Consider the following 21690-nt stretch of genomic DNA (forward strand, 5'->3'; position numbering starts at 1 on the left):
CAAGAAGTGATAAATAGTGTTTTACAATTTGTTCTATTTCTAAATACGTTGGTTTCTCCTGTAGTATACCTGGAAATATAAAAACATATATCTTTACTTTTTTTTACTATTTTACTTTTTTTTATTTTTGCTCACTGAATTTTTTTTATGAACCAGACATATCGTCAATGATTAATCTCTGAAATATTACATAAATCATGTAAAATGTTTTGCAGTACACAAAGCTTTAATAATTAATAATTCTACTTTTTATCCTTACATGCTTTATAAATATGCTTTAATTCAGCAAACATACTATTGGACTGACTGTTTAGTTACTGGAATATTAGTTTAAATTTTATGTGAAAAGGTGAAAAAAAAAAAAAAAAGAAAAGATGAACACATAATATAATGAACATAAATGCATGAGGGTTCAAAAATATTTTCTGGTACATATGTATAAAAACAGAAGTTTAAAAAATACTTTAGTGAGGAAGCCATTAAGACTAAATTACATATAAAAGATTTATTTCTAATTTTTTGCAATTAATTTGAAATTTTTTATGATGAAACAATTGGTTGCCAATGGTGACTATTTTTACTTTCTCGTTACTAAGTACAGAGAAAATTCTTATATATGAAGTATAAAAAAAAGTACTGTAATCGTGAAAAAAATGTGAGCAAGTGTTTGATGAATCTCCAAATTTAATCTTTAACAAAATTTTCCCGAGTTCAAAAAACACATTTTTGGCATTTAGCTTTGAGATAGATGAATGAATGGAATATAAACTTCACATTACATCTGCAAATTTCTGTCATATTCTGAAGAAAAATCAATTCAAAGTTAGACTGGCTGTTTGAGTAGAACTGAATATAACTGCTGCAAAACTTAATGAGCTAGATACATAAAATTTGGCTCACAGATTTTGTATTCTAAAATGTAGATTCTTATCAAATTTTAAACAAAATTTGCAAAGGTATCGACTTTAAGTTGGTCTATGCTTACACAAGTATGTAAATGCAATAACTGAAAAATGCAATGATTTGAATAAATCAAATTTAATAAGCAATTTTTTTAATATAATTGAAGGTCAGTGTCATTTTTTTTTCAGTTGGTTGGAAAAAGCACATCAAAAGCATATATTCGATTTTTGGATACTATTAACAGTATGCCAGGGATTCCTCACCTAAAAACTTGGCAGAAACTCATTACAACAGCTTCAATAAAAGCCAAAGGTTAATATCTCATAATTATTGTATGCTGATGTCATACAAGGCTTTCTATGCCTTACCCAAGTCCACAGTTTTATGCAGGGGTGGAGTGGGAATAATACCTCCATTAAAGAGTATACAAGAAAGTTTTGGGGAGATAAAGTCCACTGATTTAAATAAAAGATTATTATTTTAAAGACATATTTTTTTTAATTTCATTCCTGTATTGATATCTGCCTGTCACATAAACTTCAAAGACAAAATTAAAGAAAGATAAATATTACTCAGATAATGCATGCTTTTTAGTAATTTTAAAAACAATGGAGGAGGAGAGAAAAAGGGGAAAGTAAAGCACCCCTTTTTACATGGGGTTCCAACACTTTTTTGGAATAAAAATTTGAAGTCCTTTAATGTTTTTTTTTTTTTTTTTTTTTTTTTTTTTTAACGGTTGCTCTCAATATTTTAAAGATAATTTGGAACAATGATTTAAAGTACTATTAACAATTAATTTAACAACTTTGTTGCAAAAACAGTTCATCACCAAGTTCTCATCTAAACAAAAATATTTTGAGTTTGCCTTTATAAATAATTAAAAAATTTAAATTATAAAAAAATGCACAAATAAATTTTGTGCACTTTATGACAACATGAAAAGCAGAAAAATTACAACTTTTTTTTTTAGCAGTAGAATATTTTCCACATCTGAATATAAAGAACTGCAGTTAATACAGAAAACTACATTACAAAAGGATGAAAATGAATGTTCTTTTGATTCTTTAAGTGTTATATTTAATTTTTCCTCAATACTTTTTAATTTTGATTTTACTTCTTTTGCTTTCGCGTGAAAACTGTTTAAGATCAGACTGAGATCATTTGTCAACTCAGCTACATTTTAGAGCTTCTTTTCAATTCTTCAAGCATTTTTTAAGTAACTTTTCTAATTTTTTTTAGTTCATAAAAAAAGGCATTTTTTTTAATGATGAATTTGCTTTTGTGATGCTACATTCAATTTCAATCCCTTCTTGATTTCAAGGCAATTTGTATTTTCAAAATATTTCTAATAATCAATTAAATTTTATTGGCCTATGAAAGATTGTTCTTTCAAGTTTTATATCTCGATTCTTTTATTACAAGAAAATCCATATCTATATTGGTTTGCCCATGGAAAAGTATTAAAAGTGTTTTTATTATTTTCCACAATTTGCTAAAGTTTTTATCTTTTCCTAAATACTCATACAAAATCTGTAAGTTATTAGCAATTTCTGATTAATTGCATCTCAGAAATCTTGAAGAATTTGGATTACTACTTTACTTAGAAAAGAATTACACTCAATTAATATATAATCAAATAAATATTCTATTTTCACTAACAGAGGCAATACATTTTTTAAAACTTCTTATAACAATCATAACTGTTTGAAGCCAATTTTCTTAAATAAATACAAACATACTTTAGCATCTTCAAAATAAATGTCTGCCACAATTTTTAATTAAAAATGTCTCTTTCCAAAATAGTGTGGATTTTAAAACCTTATCTACAATGAATTATTTTCTATTTACTTGGCAATCGCTGCAAATTTTATAAAGGTTACAATTCATCTCAGAATTTTTGATTTCACACTATATATAAAACAATTTGCACTTTTATAAATTTTCATGCAGGGAGCCTCAGGTGAAAATTAAAGCCTTACAATAGAAAATGGCTTTTTTTAGGGCCTTGAAACAAAAATTATGATCTTTGTAGTAGTCCCTAAGAGGATTTTGATATTTAGGGCTTTTTTAATGTGTTTAGGAACCCTCTTTTGCATTACATTAAAGGATCCATAATTTTTAAGTTAATTAAATAAAATATAGCAAATTTCAAATAAAAGAGATGTTTTTGTTCGCTCATCCAATAGCTCATTTATAAATTTCTATAAGAAAGTAGCTATCAAGATTTGTTCATCTGCACTTTTGAATGACAATTTGTTTCTAAATGTTTTAATGTGCATTCAAAATTTAATTTTTTTTTGTCATTTAAAATTTATATAATTATTCATGCAACATATTTATGACAATAATATATATATATATATATATATATATATATATATATATATGCATAGAAATTTAAAAAGATTAAGAAAGTTACAAATCATTTTAAAAATATGTTCCAAAAATCATATTCAACATTTGATGCAAATTTCATGTAACATTCTTTTAGAATATAAATTTTTTAATCTATATATACAGACTTATTATATCACTGGCAAACACACCAGGCATACTGGTTGTGTTTAATTTCAATTAAATTTCATAGGTATATTTTAATTTTTATGATTCTTTCAACATGTATTTTTAAGCATCAAATTATGAAACAATATTATAGATATGCTAATTTAATTATCTTACAACTGTTTTATTAATAGAGCACACAAACGCCCCTTATGGAAACAAATTTCATGACTTCATAAAACCATTAAAAATGTACGCATCTGTGCAATTTACTTTAACTTGCACATTGTCTGCTTTTATAATTCATTCTCTGTTCCTTTTGTAAATCATACAGACAATAAACAAAATCTTTCTCCCATAGCTTTTAATATTGGGAAAAAAATATTTGATGAAATAATGAAAACAATTTGAATTTCAGTGTAAAAATATAATCTATGGTAAAAAATTATGCAGAAATACAAATTTGAATAATTGCCAAAATTCATGATAAAAATTACATGACATAGTTGTTACTGCTTAATTTAATAATCATTTTACTATTTAAGAATTTTGATAACATAAATTGATTGATAGCAATAATTAATTTCGGTAGGTCAATCATATTTTTATTATAACAAGAAGAAAAAAAATATATTTATTTCAGATCTATCTATGATTTATTTCAAAAACACCTACTAAGAATTTATTAATTGTTGCTTATTGACAATTATGTCTAAATTATTTACTTATATAATTGTTCACACTTATATGATGATGATGGGTTTCAAAATATCAAGTACTTTGATTTATTTTGGATTTTGGTATTTGCTGGAGGGGTTTTTTTTTTTTTCAACATATTTATTTATGCTGGAACTACAGCACTTATTGATTAGTGTTACTCATCAAAAATGTATGGATTTATGGGTTTTTTCAAAATTGTACAAACAAACTCGCATTTTCAATTGTGTTGTGGTGATATATTGATTAGCTTCTGAAATATCTGTTAATAATTTAAATTTTGTCTTTAATAAATTATATTTATATTCATTTTGTCTTTGCAATTCAATTACAGGAAGCATTTATGGTTGTTCGAAAGATTTTAAACCCGATCTGGCAGTGTAGTTATTGGTTTAAATCAATCCAGATTGCTCCAATCTATATAAAAGAACATGAAATCCATTTCATGGGAAATATGACTCCCAAATATTTTCTTACACATGGATCAAGAAAAGCATATAAATAATCATTAACATCAGTTGCAAATGAAGGATTAGTCAATTCTGTACTTCAAAACTTACAGAATAAAATGATGTAGTGATCCTATTAAATGAAGATTTTTGTAAATATTTGAATACATCGGAAGAGATCAGAAAGTCTTGATAGTATAAAGTGCATGATAACATTCATCAACAAATTAAGCAGCATTCACTAAAACTAAACCGTTACCATTAAAAAGATAATTTTGTAACTGTTGAAATGATATACAAATCTGTTTTGTGCTACAATATTTTAAGGAGTCAATGAAAACAGCAAAACCTTGTGTAACTCTTAATTCAATAAAACTCTCTCTCAAAAAAAAGATTTTTTTCTAAGAGGTATTCTTCTAATTTTAAAAGATTATTTGTGCTAATTTTGATCTCTCTAAGCCAAATGGTCTGTCCTATTGAGTGCTAACTTATACACATTCTTCCCTATTATTAGTACAGATTATATTAAATTATTAAGAAACATATATTTAATTTATTCATATTTCTTTAACATATCTTGCAATTTTATTTCATTTCATACTTTATTTGGAATTTCTTTTACTAGTTTAATTAAATAAAGATACAAACATTTTGTTTTCGAAATCTGTACTTTTCATACATACATAAACATCTAAATGTAAAATTTAAAAACAGTTTTTGCTTTTAAAATACGTAAAAAAAAGTTGGAGGATTAAAAAATTAATATCTCAAATCAAATGTAACTAAATACGAACTTTTTTGTTCAAAAAAGTAACTCAATAAATAACTTACCTTCATCATCTGATGAATAAGTTGTTCGATGATGTGCAGATACAACGTTAACAGGAACTGGAAAACAAAGGGGAAAAAATGTTTTAAGAAATTATAAATCATCTTTTTGTAAACTTTCATTCAGAACAAAAAAAATAGCTTTACATATTATGATTTAAATCAATACTTTGAACTTTAATGCATTTATAAATAAGTATATATACTCATATATACTTATTAAAATAAATAACAATCTAAAATGTGAACACAAACCAATAACTACTTCTAATAATAATAATAATAATTAAATAATTAAAAAAAGACGCTGCTTTTAGCTTACACATTAATGATCATTTAAAAAAATTTTTAGCATAACAAAATATTATGAAGCAAAACCCAGTTATTTAAAGAAACATCAATAAATTTAAATTTGAAAGCAAAAATAAAAAAAAAAAACCCTAAAATTAAAGCATATTTTTTGAAGATTAATTTAAACTTTATACTTAAAAATCAAGTAAATCTAATAGTCAGTAATAACATTTTCAATAATAATTTTAAAAACTAATTTTTTGAAAGATTTCTTTTTTACTGAAAGGGAATATGTCTCGAGTTAGATTCATAATTATTGTCATTCACCATGAACCAATTTTCAAAATAAACAAGGTATATCAGAGCAGAAAACATGACAGCAGAGAAAAAAAATACTTTCAAAAAACAAATATTATGTTACCATTTTCTTGAAAAAATTTATTTTTTATGAAATCCTTTTTTATTACATTTCTTGTTCTTATGGCTCACACAAACCTGGACTTTATTCACTTGGCTTACATTAGCTTTTGGAAATTGGCACCACTGAAATAAGTGCAGTAAAAATGTTTAATGGGAATACTATTTTCTTAGGATTAAGACTGCAAATAAATTAATTTTTTTTTTTGCTAATGAATATTAATGCAATTCATTTAAGGATTGTTACTATTTCACTTTCATAATTAAATCGATTATAATCCACTTGTTTCTTTTTACTATGTCAAACAAATCAATATGATTTCCAAACTCCAAAGTCATTTTAAGCTGGTTTAAACTAAACATAAGCCAGATTTTGAACTGGCATCATTTGGACATTCTATTCTCCCACTCCCTTTGCAGTAAGGGAAAAAATTGAAGGGAAGCTTATGTAAATTTTGATATTTTATTATTTAAAAAATTTTTGTCTAGCGCCAAAAGAATATTTTTTAATAAATTTCTATTGATTTTCTTTGCCAAACTTTCTTATGAAAGAATGAAATCTTATTTTGCAATTACCTTAATAGAATTTAAAGAAGAGTCTAAAAGAATTTTACTGTAATTATGCTTTAAATTAATTTAGGTGTCATTTTAAGAAAGGATGTAAATAAAATATATACCTTTATCAGGTGTTTTTCTCGGCAAGCTGCTCGTCTCTTTCCAATGACTATGCTCTTGTGAATCACTGGCATCATATTTCTTACCATCATGGCTATCACTGCCAATGCTACTGACATTAGGCATTGTAGTGAAGGAATGCATTTGTGGTGGATAATGGCAAGTTTGGAAACTTTTAGGAGTATTGCCAGTGGGCGAATCATCATAGGAAAAGAGAATTTCATTGTTTTCAGAATCAACACAATACATGATGTTTTGTTTGTACAAATTTTCAGCTGAAACACTAAGGTTGCTGTTAATACTTGGGTCTGGAAGCTGTGGACTGAACTTAGGATGCTCAATATTGCTGAATTTTGGCGAAAGATTGCTAATGTCACGCCGATTATCTTTTAAAGAACTGGAAGATTCATTACGCCTTCTTTGATTTCCAATTCGTTGAGGTGAATCTTCTTGTGAGCTGGCAGGAGCATAAGCATAATCATTTGGTTTGGATGAACTGTGAAAATATGTATCACGTGTTTGGAGATCTTTCCGAACTTTCTTTTGATATTCAGTTTTGTATGATTTTTGAGGTGATGCCATTGGGGAACTATTATCGGAAGAATTGGATTGCACATGATTTCTTTTGGTGAGTGGAGATTGTAACATTCTTTGTTTCCATTCAAGTAACCTTTGTAAGGATTCTTCTTTATTCTTTTTTGGTTTGGAATGCCTGCTTCTTGTATCGTGATGTTCATTTTGAAAATATCTTGAGCTTACATCACTGGATTCGGAATATATATTGCTCCCACAAGCTTTTGATCCAGATGCATAACAAGGGGACACCTGGTCATTAAACATATAATTATTATCTGTGTAATGAATATTTTGTGGATCATTGTAAGCAACATTTTCAGTCTGTTTCATGCGATGGTGTTTTCTAGATTTATTTAAGTTCTTATTTGCATACAGATTGTCTGCCTGAATTCTTACAGCTTCTCTATAATAATCAAAATTACCATCCTCAGAATCACCATAACGATCATAATACTCTAAACTGGACTTTGGTCTCTGGGGTTGACGACTTTGAGAATACATAGCGACATCCGGCATCACTCCACAATCAGCATCACGTTCCAAAAAATCTGCTGAACGAGGCCTCGGTGGTTGATTTTTGTGCAAGTCAGGAACAGCATCCATGCTTATATTAGATTGATAATTATCAACATACTGCATTAAAGCTGGATCACTACCTGGCATATAAGATGGATTTTGTTCCAATGCATGATAACCAATTTCTTTCTGATGTTCTAGATACATACCATCTTCATGTTTTTCATATGCATACTGAGAAGCATGAATTGCAGCAACTTCTTGATCCCTGGGGTCATAATAATCTTTAGAATAAAAACCATAACTATCAGAATGTGTTAACCGTCTTGGCTTAGGAGGTGCATTGGCATATAAAGGCTGACGTCTGGGGGGTTGTTCCACCTGGTTAGGAGCTGAATTTTTGTACATATGAGATGCTGTGCTATTATATACATTTGGATACTTATCATCACTTCCGAGATAAACTTCACCCATTCTATCACCATAGCTGTTAGATCGTTGTTTCAGTGGTTCGGAACTGAAATTAGAATCATATGTTGTGTTTAATTTCTGGCTGGTATAACGCCTAGAACGGTATGACGTAAACCCAGAATCTTCATCATCATTACTTGCAGAGCTGAAAGTTGCTTCAAAGTTTTCTGATCTAAAATTTTTAAAGAAATATAAGAATCCAGAAAAATCTATAAAGTTAATGAGATTAGATTACATTATGATGAAGTTCAAATAATACAATTAATTGTATTATATATTAATTGCATTAAATTATGATAAATATGATTACTGTAGAATTAGAATATGATAGATGAAATACAATAACTGGAAATTAATTAAAGCTAAATAATGAGAAACTGCAACAGATCAGAACATTTTTTTACAGATATTCTTTTATAAATGAAACAGAAATACTTTTATAAACGAAAAAATAAACAAAAATTTATTTATTAATAAACTTATTTAAATTATACAGTTAAGTAAATAAATTACAAATTATTCTCTTAGAAAAAAAAAAAGGCAGAAAAGAAACAACAGGATGTTTACAGGATAGGCATTCTAACTTTCTCTATGCTCTTTCACTTGAAGAGTAACAAAATAATTGCTACACTGCACAAGTTGGCTCTCAAACAATAAATACTGAAATTGAAGCTATAACATTTCTAGAAGAAATATACAAGTTCTGAAGTCTCCTATATATATATATATATATATATATATATATATATATATATATATATATATTGCAACATTCTTTTTCTAAGTGAATGATATGCAGAAAACAATTTATTTTTACAGTAAATGGATAGTAGTATCCAATTCATATAAATGGATTAAAAAAAAAACTGAATGACAATTTTCAAAAATTTCTAATAAAGCTACAAAATAAAAGAATAAAAAAGTTCTAAAGGCATGTGCTTTTTGTATCATTTTTAAAATAAAATTTTGTAAAATAGGAATTTCTAAAATATAACCTGCCCTAAATTATAAATGAGCTTAATTTTTGCCTTAAGTTAGTTAACTCCTGTAAGTTCAAATTAATATTTGTTGGTACAAAAGTTTAAATATTGATTTTCAAAAATTTTAAATATTTCATGTTTAAAATTATTTATTTTGACCAAATTAATTAATTTAAATTATTCTTTCATTAAACATCAGCATCCAGATCACATCTAGCAAATGTAACAAAATCTACTGATTATTGAAAGATCATTTCATTCACTGGATTATTAAAACGTTTACAAAATTGCCATCACTTGAAAAAAAATTGCCACATTTGGCGAATTTAGGGAAAAAGTCTAGGAATTATATTGTAATTACGTCCAACCAATGTTTTTACACTAAAACATAAATGTAATTCCAAATTTAAGAAAGTAAAAAACATATAAATCTAGATAATCACATCTGATTAGTAATATGCATCAAACAAGTGAAGAAAATCTTAACCGCACAGCAATAAGGAAATCGATAAATATCAGTGTTCAGAGTTAAAAATCTGATTTCAATTTAAGTTCCATAACATCTTATTTGTAAGTTCTTTATGATAGCTATAATAAAAGGATTACCTCACAAAATTTTGCATAATTGAAGCAAGAGACATGGCATTCATCCACCTTTTCATACTATCTTTATCTTCTGCAGCAAAATAATAAGTTTTCATATTTTGATGTTCAGCCTATATGGATAAAGAGAAAATTCAAATATGAGAAGGCATGAAAAAAATAATTTAAATTTGAATTGAGAAATTTTTTCCAAAAGTTTTATTTTGATAAATGTTAGATTAATAAATCAACAACATATATAATTATAATAATTATAAACAGCAAGTTTATTTAAATTCATAAATAAATGGAAAAATATAAACCAATAATTTCTCCCTTAATTTTTTCAGACAATATAGCATATTCTTTTTGGATCTCTTTATAAGAGTCCACATCTCTTGAATATATTGTGGTGTGAGGAGGGACTTAGATCCTAAAAAGTCATGTTTAAGTCTACCATTGTATAACTTGTATTTTGCAACATAATTTTGAATTGTGTTCCTTAATATATGAAGAAAAATAAATAAATAAAGCCAGATTCTCTTTCAGCAAATTGAGAGTTCATTTTAATACAAATCTACTATTTTAATCACATACCAAATGCCATTTATGTCACTGTGTTAATAAGTTATTGCATTCACATTTAGACCCCATGATGGCATCTTGTTCATGGATTTCATGGACAATTTAATAAATATTTAGATTTTTGATGATGAAGCAATATACTGAAACTCATGTATCCATTTCCATGAGTTATAAAGTTCCTGTGCATATAGATAGAGAAACATATTTCTTTTCAACAGATTACTGAATTAAAAATTTGCTAGTGCCAGTATTACATATCAAACTTTATTTCTCTAGCTCAAAACATCTTTGAATTATGATGATCACAAATATGCATAGCTCAAAAAACATGTTTTGGGGACTCGGGAAAGTCTGAAACATGAAGACTCCTCAAAATCTCAAGATCGAATTTTTTAATGATTAAAATATTATCCTTTTGAAAAAGTAAAAAAGGAATAAAAATGCATGATGCATAGTTAATTTTCAAAGATATTATTTGATTAAACTTTTCAAATCAAACAAACTTTAGCAAAACTTGTTATTTAGTAATCAAATTAACCAGTCAGAGCACTAAAACAACAGCATATGGGAAAAACTTATATTAATGTCTTATTTTGAAGCAATACAAAACTATTTTGAAACAGAACTTGCAATTTTGAACCATGGTTAAATAATGATGAAGACATATGAGCCAGCAGCCCCCATCAAATTTCTACGCCTAAAGCAAGACAATCAATTCAACAAATTTAACATACATTAGACTTGGGCACAAAACAGATATTTTTAGAAATTAGTCTTAAACTGGATAATCTTAAACTAGTAACTCTCTGGTTTAGAAGGTAAGATATAGCCATGAGAGGGAAAAACAAAATGTTAACAAAAGGAAAAATAAAAATTAAAAAAAAAAAACTGTTATAAAACAAATCATTTATTCTCAGAAACAAATTGCATTTTTAAGTGCTAGATACTGACAATTTATAAGTATAAAGATAATAATGATTTCTTAAAGAATATTAGAGGGATAAAAATGCATACTTTCATTGAATGATTTATGTGAAATATTGTTCTTGGATAAAGAATAAAAAATTTGGATTTGAAAAATTGAAGCAAGTAAAACCATCGCCTATAATGGAGAGGTACTGACTATATGTTTTCACTCATTTTTTTTACACAATATAATGAAGTTTAAGCAGGTTTTGTAAATTAACTATTTTTTAATATTTTCTTCTAGAGTCAATTAAGCCTTACTATACTTTGACACTCAGATTTCAAATTCCTTTTGTGTGTATGTGAATTAGCTATAAAACATACACATTTTTTTAAATACAAATTTTTGTTAATAAGTATCTTTCTGAGGAGTTCCACTAATATCAGAGAACACATAATAATTATTACTAGTTCATTAGGCGTGAGAAAAAGTAGTTGTAACAATTGAAAAAAAAAAAAAGAAACAGTAATTCTAAATTAATCATATTTTAAATATTATGCAAATAATATTTGACAAACAATTTTAAACAAATAATTTTAAAATTTTCATAAAATTCTTCAATAAAATTATTTTTTTAAAAAAATAAGGGAATTTAATATTGTACAACAAAACATATAGCTAAGATGGAACCATAAATTCAGAAAATTGATTGCTAACTCCTTCCCCAAAATTTAAAGTATTCAGAACTATTTTTGATGAGGAAATTACTACCTTAAAAGAAAATTTCCGTGATATTTTATCTTCTGTTGTGCAAGGACTTATTTTATAACTAGGTAACAGAATGGATGAAGTAACTTTTTCTTCACTAGGTCCTAAAAAATGAAACAAACAATATGCATAAATAAATTAAGAAAAATTATTTATAAAATAAAAAATGTTTACAAACAATATACATGAATTAATATTAAGAAATATTCATCCAGTCATTGGCTCGTGCCGAGTAAAAATACTTTCTGAAGTTCTTACAATAATTTTTTTTTTTTTTCATTTTAAGAAAGATGTAAAAATTTCAATATTCTATAAACAATATAATATGTAAATATTTTTACATCAAAACTTATGCAATTTAAACAGCTGTGATTTCTTTAAAATATATCTCAACATTCTCTCTATTCAGTTAGTGTAGATATTTCTCACAGGAGTTGATAGTGGTTTTGATTCAGAGATCATTTCCTTAGAAAGCTAGAAATGATAATTAAAACAGTGAAAGATTAATTTTAAGTTCTAAAATGAAAAATTAGAATTAGAAAGGCCCATCATTCATTTAAAGCAATACATATATTCTAGAAAGGACCAAACAACAGCATAAACTCAAATTACCAGTGTTTAATGCAATAATATTGGAAATCCTTCGTCAACCCTTTAAAGGACCATTTTTATCTAGTCATATTATGTTAAAATTTTAGAGGCTTGAAATTAGAATAAGAAAAGGGATTCATTTAACTTATTAGATAAATTTCATTTGATTAATTAATTAATTTGGTTAATTAATAATTAAGTAACAAACCAAGACACATCATTTTGTGTGAGATAAAGAACTGAAGCATCTAAGTTTCTGTCTTTCTAAAAAAATGTGTCAGAACTTATGCCAACCTATATAATTTCATACAAAGATTGATAAATTTGGTGGGAAGCATACTTCTCACGGCCTTAGAAAGGGTTAAGGTAGGGAAACTTGGGCACTTATTAAATCACAAGAACAGAAAATAAATGCCTCCCAAGCTACTTGTCTCAGAAAAATGCTTAAAATACATAGACCAAATAAAATTTCAATTACATAATAAAACTCTGCCAAACTTATTTCCACTAAAATTAAAATTGTGGAAGTGCTCAAGTGGCAACATTAGATCATGTTTGATTACATAACTATTATGATGGTCTTGTACATCATCTTGATGTAAAGAGAAATGATGATAAGATAAATAAACCTGTACACTCAAATTGATGTCAGGCAGTGAACAATATAATCATAAGATTCTGAGAAGCCTGGAGGAAAACTAAAGGCTTACATGTTTCATAAATTAAAATGAAACTACCTTTAGATTTGAAATGAATTAGAATAGATTAAAATGAATTATAAAATTTTGTAATAAAAGTTCATTTTTTTATTATTATTATTTTACTTTTTAGTATTTTATTTGTAATTAAGCATTATAGATGTTACATAATCGTTGGAATTAATTTTTCTCATATTCAACCAAATGGGAGATTTGAACGAAATCAAAATTTAATTACATGAAATAACTAATAATAAGCTTTTGAAATTTTTTATTAGAGTGCATTGTCGTTGAGAACCCAGCATACAAGTGTGTAAAATTTTAAAATTCAAGGTCATTAGAAAGTAAGTGAAAAATCAAGCACTAAATTCTACCTTCAAAAACATTTAAAAAATTAAATAAAAACATATTAAAAGGTGAGAAGAATTTTGTGCTTACCTTTGTAAAAAAATAAACAAAAATCTGCTAAAACACACCATCTGTGTTTGAATTGTTTTAAAGCACCACCCTCCAATTTGTAGAGCCATCCTTCCATAATAACTTGTGACTGGCTGTCCCTTTTCACATGAGGGGAGCTAAAATAAATTCAAAACAATAAAACTTCTGATATAAAAATGATCTAAGAGAAACAAACTCACAATTTTCCAATTACTCGTACAATCATAAAATTTCACAGATAGCAGTGAGAAATATCTAATTAAATTTATTGTTTTAAAGCTCAATTAAAATTTCAAATTGAATTAATGGCTAAAATTGTAGAACATTCCTTAATATCAGTCTTCCTCTCTTTTTCAAAGTACTAAGATAATCAAGGTGTTAGGTGTTAATAACTAAGATCTTAGGTGTTGTGATTATTTGCTCTCTTTCTGCCGAAACAATAACAAATATAGAGCAATTTAAATATAAATTGGCAACATTTTAAAGACTTGATATTTCTCAATGGATTATTGTGTATTTGGATTTAATGATATTATGTCTCAAAAAATACAAAATTTCCACACACACAAAAAAAAAAAAAAAAAACTCTCTCTCTCTCTCTCTTTTTTTTTTTTTTTGAATTTTTGAATAGTGGGAAGTTATTATTAGTGCAATTTTCTTGACTTAACAGCTCGAAACAGAGAGATGTCATTTTGTAAGCTTTGAAATCTAATTCGGAAATTCAATGCTCCTCTAAATATCATAGTATGTGGTTGCTAGAAAATATAAAAAGCAAAACGATGGATTATGAGAGAGAACCTAGGCATTCCCCTGCCTTTTAGTTAAAGAATGAAAACTAAAAATATTTGTGTATTGACTGCACGCAATATTTAATCACTAAAGATTGCATGACTCTTTCACAACTAATGTTTGCCATTGATATGCAGTTAATACATATGTATTAGATTAATATATCTTTTGTTCTGTACTTTGGGTCTTGTCAAGTATTTTATAAAAAGTTAAAAATTCAGAAATTTACAAAAATGCTGTTACCTAAGAACTTTTTTTATATTCCAGTTGTAATTTTAGAATAAAAAATGTTAATAAAATTTCTGAGATGCATTGAACCAAAGTAATGAGATTTTATGGATTTTCATAGTCACTTGAATGATATTTAAGAAATATAGTGAAAATTTATTAAATACTAACCGAATGCTCCCTTGGCTTTTTCTTCTCATGGGCTAAAATATAAAATAGAAGATTATTCATAAAAATTGGTAACATATCTTTTTAATATGCAAAAATATAGAAATGTAATTTCATAATATATTTTTAAAATTTAACCCTTACTACATCAAATTAGAATAATCTAAATTAGGATAAATCTCAGCACTGGAAACCTTTACAAAAAAATTAACAGGTATTAAAAGAAAAAAAAATTAATGCATAAACAGATAATGTAAACTCTAGAAAAAGGAAAATAACTTGTATAGAGTGACTTCGAGTGAAAAAATAATTCAGAGGTCATAAAAGATTCTTGGTCAAGGACTTAAATAAAATTTTTAAAGAAAATCAAAGCTAATGAAGACAAGTACCTTAATTTTATAGAATACAGTTAAATCAACAGAATAATGATAAATTCTTTTCTCTATTTATCATATATTTATATATCATGTGAATAATTCATTTTCACACACATAGTTTATACCCTGTAATTAGGAATATCTAAAATATTTTTAAGCCAAAAAGAAAGATATGAACTAGAAAAGTTTTTGCCCAACTTTTAAAAACTGGTTGTGATACTATTAATTTTTGTTCAATCAAAGATTGACATAGGCATGGGAAATATGTACACTTTTTTTTTTTTTTTCATTTCTTCAGATATTTTTAAGAAATAGTATTATCAGTTTGGAGTTAGATGGAGTACCTGCTTGCTAAGGAAAAAGGAAATTGTATTAACCACTGCATGTACCTTTATAACAGTAGTTCCCACTTCTTTTTCTTCCCTCCCTCCTCCATCATCCTTTGTTTTGTCTTAATCTTTGAGTACTTTTTGTCAACTCCCTCCCTTCCCAATTTTTCCATTACACAGATAATTTTCTATTTCTATTCTGTTAGTAAATGACTCAAATGAATATAATAACATTTACAGTATATATTTTGAGTTCCACTTTACATTTTATTGTTTTAATACATTCTGTAACTTGTTTTAAATATATGAGTTACATAAAATTAGGTTCAAATGACATATTTTACCATGTCAGGAGATACTTCAATAAAATTGTTCATGAGGGGTATTAAGTATTTTGTTACTTTAACACTAAAAATTTGAGAAACTTATGATTTCCATAATCTTTTATCTAATTCTAATTCCTCATGCATTTGACTTTCTACAATTAGCAGTATTACTTTAATTTGCTCCTAGCTAATTCACAATATATCCTCAAGGATATACACGTCATAGATTGAAAGGCTATGCTTAAAACAGCAAAAAAATATAAAGTAATCTATTTATTAGAAGATTCATTTTAATTATTTGTATATGAGAAACAGGTAAAAATTATTAAAAAAATGTACAATAACTAAACATTTTGGCAACAAAATATTTTACTCTTTTTTTTTTAAGGGCAGGTTTTATATTCCTGCTGGACAAAGGATCTTGTTCAAAAATTATTTATCATCATTTAATGAATATCAAGATAGTATTTTCATTTCATATTTCAAAACTAACCAATGAATTTTAAACTGGAATTCATGGCTGAAAATGATTTAAGAAATTTTACAAAAATTAATTTGTAAAATATTTTTATCACTGAAATATTTGATTGTTTTAATTTTTGTGTTTTACCCATTTTATGTATGTAAAAAAAACAATAAATGATTATAAAATTTAAAAAAAACAACTCATGATTAGATTATTTTTATTATTATAAAGGTTTACTTTAAATTTCGAATTTACTTCAAGAAATATGATTACTTCCCTAATATACATAGCATTCCCTATTACAGAGAAAATAAACTCATTTGCAATTAAAAACTTCAAATCACTAAAATACATCAAAAAGTGTAGCCACACATCCAATAGTATATGAATGTTAATATTAACATTTTATTTATACATTTAATGCTCTTACAATGTTCTAAAAGACTGTATTACAAGTATTCCTATTTATTCATGAGAATATTCAGATCCATACATTAATAATAATTGTAATTCATCTGGTGGTTAACATTCAAAAGCTTAATATTATTATGCTGAAATGCAGAGAGAAAAGTGGCTTGAAACAGCATTAACATAAGGAAATAACACAAATTTCAGAATAAATTAAAATTTTCAAAAATTGCAATCCATTCTTTTTAAAATTGGGGTCATATTTAAAATATAAATTACTCTCAGATATATGTCTGCACTAGTTTAATTAGCACTTTTAAGTATTAGAAAAAGACTGCAAATTTCTTTCAAACACTAGTAATTATATATAATTTTCAAAAAGCTTGTGAAGAGGTATTCAAACCTTAAAAGACACCGATAAAGAAGCAAGCGGTTTCTATATAAATTTAACTCTTTAAAAGTTCTAAGATATGCAAGAATACTTCTATTATTATTGTATAAAATATGATAAATTATTTGTTGATTTTAGGTCAGTCTATAAGCCTTTCACCTAGTTTTTTCTGTTTACATTCAGTTTCGAATTTTATGGGCGTTGTATTTGCAAATTCAATAAGATAAATATGAGAAAAATTAAGACAACATTATATTGATTACTGTCAATCATGATTGAAATTCTTTTAAATTATCGAATGGCAAAAATAAAATGCCAATTAAGCAATTATTACAACTTTTTATAGAATATTTATATTATGTCAACATTGGAAGTTCTTACCGCCATAACATCCGTGTTACAAGCTTTCTGCAACTTTATTTCAAATATTTACATAGTTTCATATCGGCGTTTAAACATAAAATATATATTGTGTCTTTCTTCATTTTTAAAAACAAACAAAAAAGCGACAACAATAAGTGAAAGCGTTGCTATGCAAGACGCTAGCAGAAGTTGAAAATAATAAAGCACACTAAACAAAAACAAATGCCTCGTGTAATTGGCTATTCAGTAATGCCACTACAGCTTTCATTATGAAAGTGGCATCATAACAAGTGTGTCTACATTCCAATGCATAGTTGATTACGCAATCGTGTTGTGCATGCCAATGATCGAAATAACTTGTACTCTGCAACATGAAAACGAAAGAGAAACCAATCTGTGTAAACAAAAATGAAGCAAATCTTGAATTTTTTACATTTTCTCCATTCGTTTTGAATCTAAAGCATCACGTTAGACAGTCAAAATCACGCTAAATCATTCAAGCTTTGCATCGCACTAGAGCTAACAAACGAAATAATTTCAGAAATTTTACATCACTTTCATTAGAAAGATCCAAGAACAATATATTTTTACAGAAAAGTTTCCATGTGTGAGTGAATGTAAAGCTGGAGTCTTAAGACCACAATGATTAAACGATACAGAGTACTCTCTCTCCAATTTGATCTATTTTCCCTTATTAAAATTATTTACATCAGTTTAAAATGAATAATTTCTTAAAATGTTTTATTAATTAGAAAGGGATATTTGAATTATTGAACTTAATATTTCATAGATCGGTTGACTGTCATAAATTCGGTGCGTTAGCATTAGAAGATGATATTTTAAAATATGAAATGAATTAAAATTTATAATAAGTGGCGACTTTAATAAGAACTTGGGCAATATCATAGCTGTCTTGTCAAATTTGAGAACCCTGGACTAAAATAATTTTGATGTCCCAGCAGAATCTGAATTAGAAATTTGAGCATTTGAGACTCAAAAAAAATATTTATCAAATTAAAAAATTGAGAAGAAAAAGAAATTTACTTATTCTCTAATTAACATTTTAGAATCTGGCAAATCAGAGCTTTTTGTAAATAAAATTTTGCAAGTTAGTTTCCGCTCTCTCGATTTGTGTTCCAAATATGTGTATACTATATGTGAAATTTAGCGATTACATTACAAAAATCATTTTCTTCCATTCTATATGTTTATTTAGACAAAAAAAAAAGCAATAATTTACTAGCTATTTAACAACATTAACATTTATAAATACTGTGAATTTCAGCTCATATTTAAAAAATGATTTATTTTTATACAAAATTTTGCATTTTGATTCAATGAGAAATTATTAATTTATGATATTCTAGCCGCCTTTGGCGACCAGCCGGTTCGCCAATCTTAATGCTCGTTAAAATTTTAATTATTAAATATTTTATGCAAATTCCTACTTTAATAGCTTCTTCATTAAAATATTTTCAAATTTGAATTCACTCATAATATTATAAAGGCCTTCAGTCATAACGTAATGTGTATCTCTCTCATTTTCTGTTATCTCCCGTAGAATTTATGCTTTAAATTAAAGTGGAAAGGATGAATCTGCAATTAATATAATAATATTTTTTACTAAAACAAAGCATTTTTTTTTTGTAATATGATTACTGAAAACAGAGTCACTGAGCATTTAAATCTTATGCGCACTAAAGAATATCTTTTTTTAATTTATGTAATATCTCAAGAATTTGTCAACAAAATTTTTTCAGATTCACGATGAGCAGGTCTATTAATTAACAATGTTTAATTTTAAATGCATCAAACACTAAGAAAATAAACAGAATCGTTTAAAAAAATCTCTCGAAAACAGGTAAAAAAAATTACTTAAAAAACGATGAACTTAAACTAACATGAATACAATTTAATTACAAACGCATATAACTAACCTAAAAATAATTTAAATCAAGTCCGCTTCCGTTGAAAATAGATGTAAACAATCAGAACACAATGCGCATGCGTGAATTTTCAACGCCAGTTACGGTACCACAAATGAGTGAATTTTTCTATGCCAATTGGGGTAACGCTATGCAGATTAGAATTTTTTAATTTCCTTTATTCTGATTTATTTTAATTCAAAAGTACTTCAGAATGAATCTAAAAGATTGATTACTTAACAACGTTTAATTTTAAATGCATCAAACATTAAGAAAATAAATAGAATCGTTTGAAATAATCGGCCGAAAAATGTTAAGCCTAAGCCTCATTAGCGTGGGAAAAAATGCTGAAGCCTTACTCATTTGACGGTGGGGAAATGAAGATTTTTTTGGCGGGAAAGTTAGTTTTTAATTAATAATTACAATTCTAATTAAAATTTCTAAAAAAGGGACCCCAGGCGCAGATTCCCGACCTCCAAGGTATACACGTACCAAATATGGTAGCTGTAGGTCAAATGGTCTTTTCTGTAGAACGCCAATTCACACACACACATTGAGCTTTATATAAGTATAGATTAAATGTATTGTTCTAGTAAACACTTTTTAAAGCTGTATTTTTAAAATAACCAGTGGAAATGGTCTCCTTAAAACCTTCTCGTACACTCTGTAATAAAAGTGTTATCCCAGAGAACACTGAATAGGATTGTTGTACAATACTTACAAAATTTTACTTTTTCGCCGAAATTTGGCATTTTCACTGCATAAATCATGCGATACCTGTCGAGTTTTTGGAGATAAATCCCTGGCATGCAGTTAAAAGAATCCGAAAATCGAATTTTCGTTTTAGACGCGTTTGTCTCTGCCGATTGAAACAAAAATTCGATCAAAACTACACTTTTTTTACAAAATACCATATCAAATTGGATATATTTAAGTCATTGCGTTTTTTGGTTATGGCGTTTACATGCTTCTGAAAATACAGAACGACAGACATTCAAATCTTTGTTGGATTTGGCTCAAAGTTTGATAATTGTCTATATTACAGATGTTAAATCTGTGCATTGAATTTCATTCATGTAGTTCTCTTCGTTTTGTAATCATTGTGTTAGCTTATATTCGAACAGCCGGCTAGACAAACTTACTCTGAAAGGATTTTGCTCAAAATTAGATAGAAATTTACTATTTTAGTGTGAAGACTGTATACCAAATTTCATTCACCTAGCTCAAAGCGTTTTTGAGTATTTTTGTCACAGTCATATAAACATTTTTAAATGTGTTTTTCCAACTCAGGGAAACTAAAACGAGGGAATTCATGAAAATCTCGAGTTCGAATTTTTCTGACCATTATACTACTTTCTCTATGCTTCGTATACGAGAAATTAATAATTCGGAAAATCAATGGGCCAATCGCCAAGTAATCGCTTGCCCCATTTCGTCAATTTTATTTTTTGTTTCATATAAAAACTCATACACTCTAGATATTTTATCAAAGGTCTCCTACTCTCCTCCACTTCCCATAATCGAGAAAATAAACCTGTACTTCACTGTACAGTGTTTGTAGAGGAAAGCCCAACAGAATTCTTCAGAAAAAAAAATCCCTTAACGGGTTTAGAAGATTTTTATTTCATTTGAAAACTCAGGCCTCTAGATTTTTCGTGTATGGTTACCTGCCCTTCTCCATTTTCAAGAGAAATAAAAAAAAAAGAAACCATTCTCAAAAATTAAATCGACTTCGAGAATTTGATTTCATATGAAAGCTCATGATCACTAGATATTTCATCAATTGTCATCTAGTGACTGCTTATCCATTTCGAGAATTATTATTTTACAAAATAAAATTTTGTTGGAACTTTCAACTTTAGTAACTGGAATGATTTGCCAGTTTTTGTCGCCAGTGTGGCGATTTCACTATTTTTATGAACAGCCAACCAATCAAAACAACAATTTTGTTTATTTTTACTTACATTATTATAATTATACTCAAAAATTTCCAATTGTAGCATTTTGTATATTCTCAGGAAAATAG

At 26.9% G+C, this 21690-nt stretch overlaps 1 protein-coding gene across 1 annotated transcript in view; it reads right to left on the reverse strand.

The window, feature by feature from the left end:
• LOC129957163 (uncharacterized) overlaps nucleotides 1-17973 on the reverse strand; it is a 56516-nt gene extending 38543 nt beyond the window's left edge. Inside the window, exons 1-7 of the mRNA XM_056069340.1 lie at nucleotides 17758-17973; nucleotides 15083-15114; nucleotides 13895-14031; nucleotides 12171-12271; nucleotides 9932-10041; nucleotides 6785-8517; nucleotides 5403-5459 (exon numbers count right to left, since the gene is read on the reverse strand). Of these exons, the coding sequence (XP_055925315.1) occupies nucleotides 5403-5459; nucleotides 6785-8517; nucleotides 9932-10041; nucleotides 12171-12271; nucleotides 13895-14031; nucleotides 15083-15114; nucleotides 17758-17763 (2176 nt within the window). The 5' untranslated portion in view covers nucleotides 17764-17973. The remainder of the gene's footprint in view (nucleotides 1-5402; nucleotides 5460-6784; nucleotides 8518-9931; nucleotides 10042-12170; nucleotides 12272-13894; nucleotides 14032-15082; nucleotides 15115-17757) is intronic.
• Between the last annotated feature and the right edge of the window lie 3717 nt (nucleotides 17974-21690).

The sequence above is a fragment of the Argiope bruennichi genome, chromosome 11 (assembly GCF_947563725.1).
Source record: "Argiope bruennichi chromosome 11, qqArgBrue1.1, whole genome shotgun sequence".
Classification (NCBI taxonomy): Eukaryota; Metazoa; Arthropoda; class Arachnida; order Araneae; family Araneidae; genus Argiope; species Argiope bruennichi.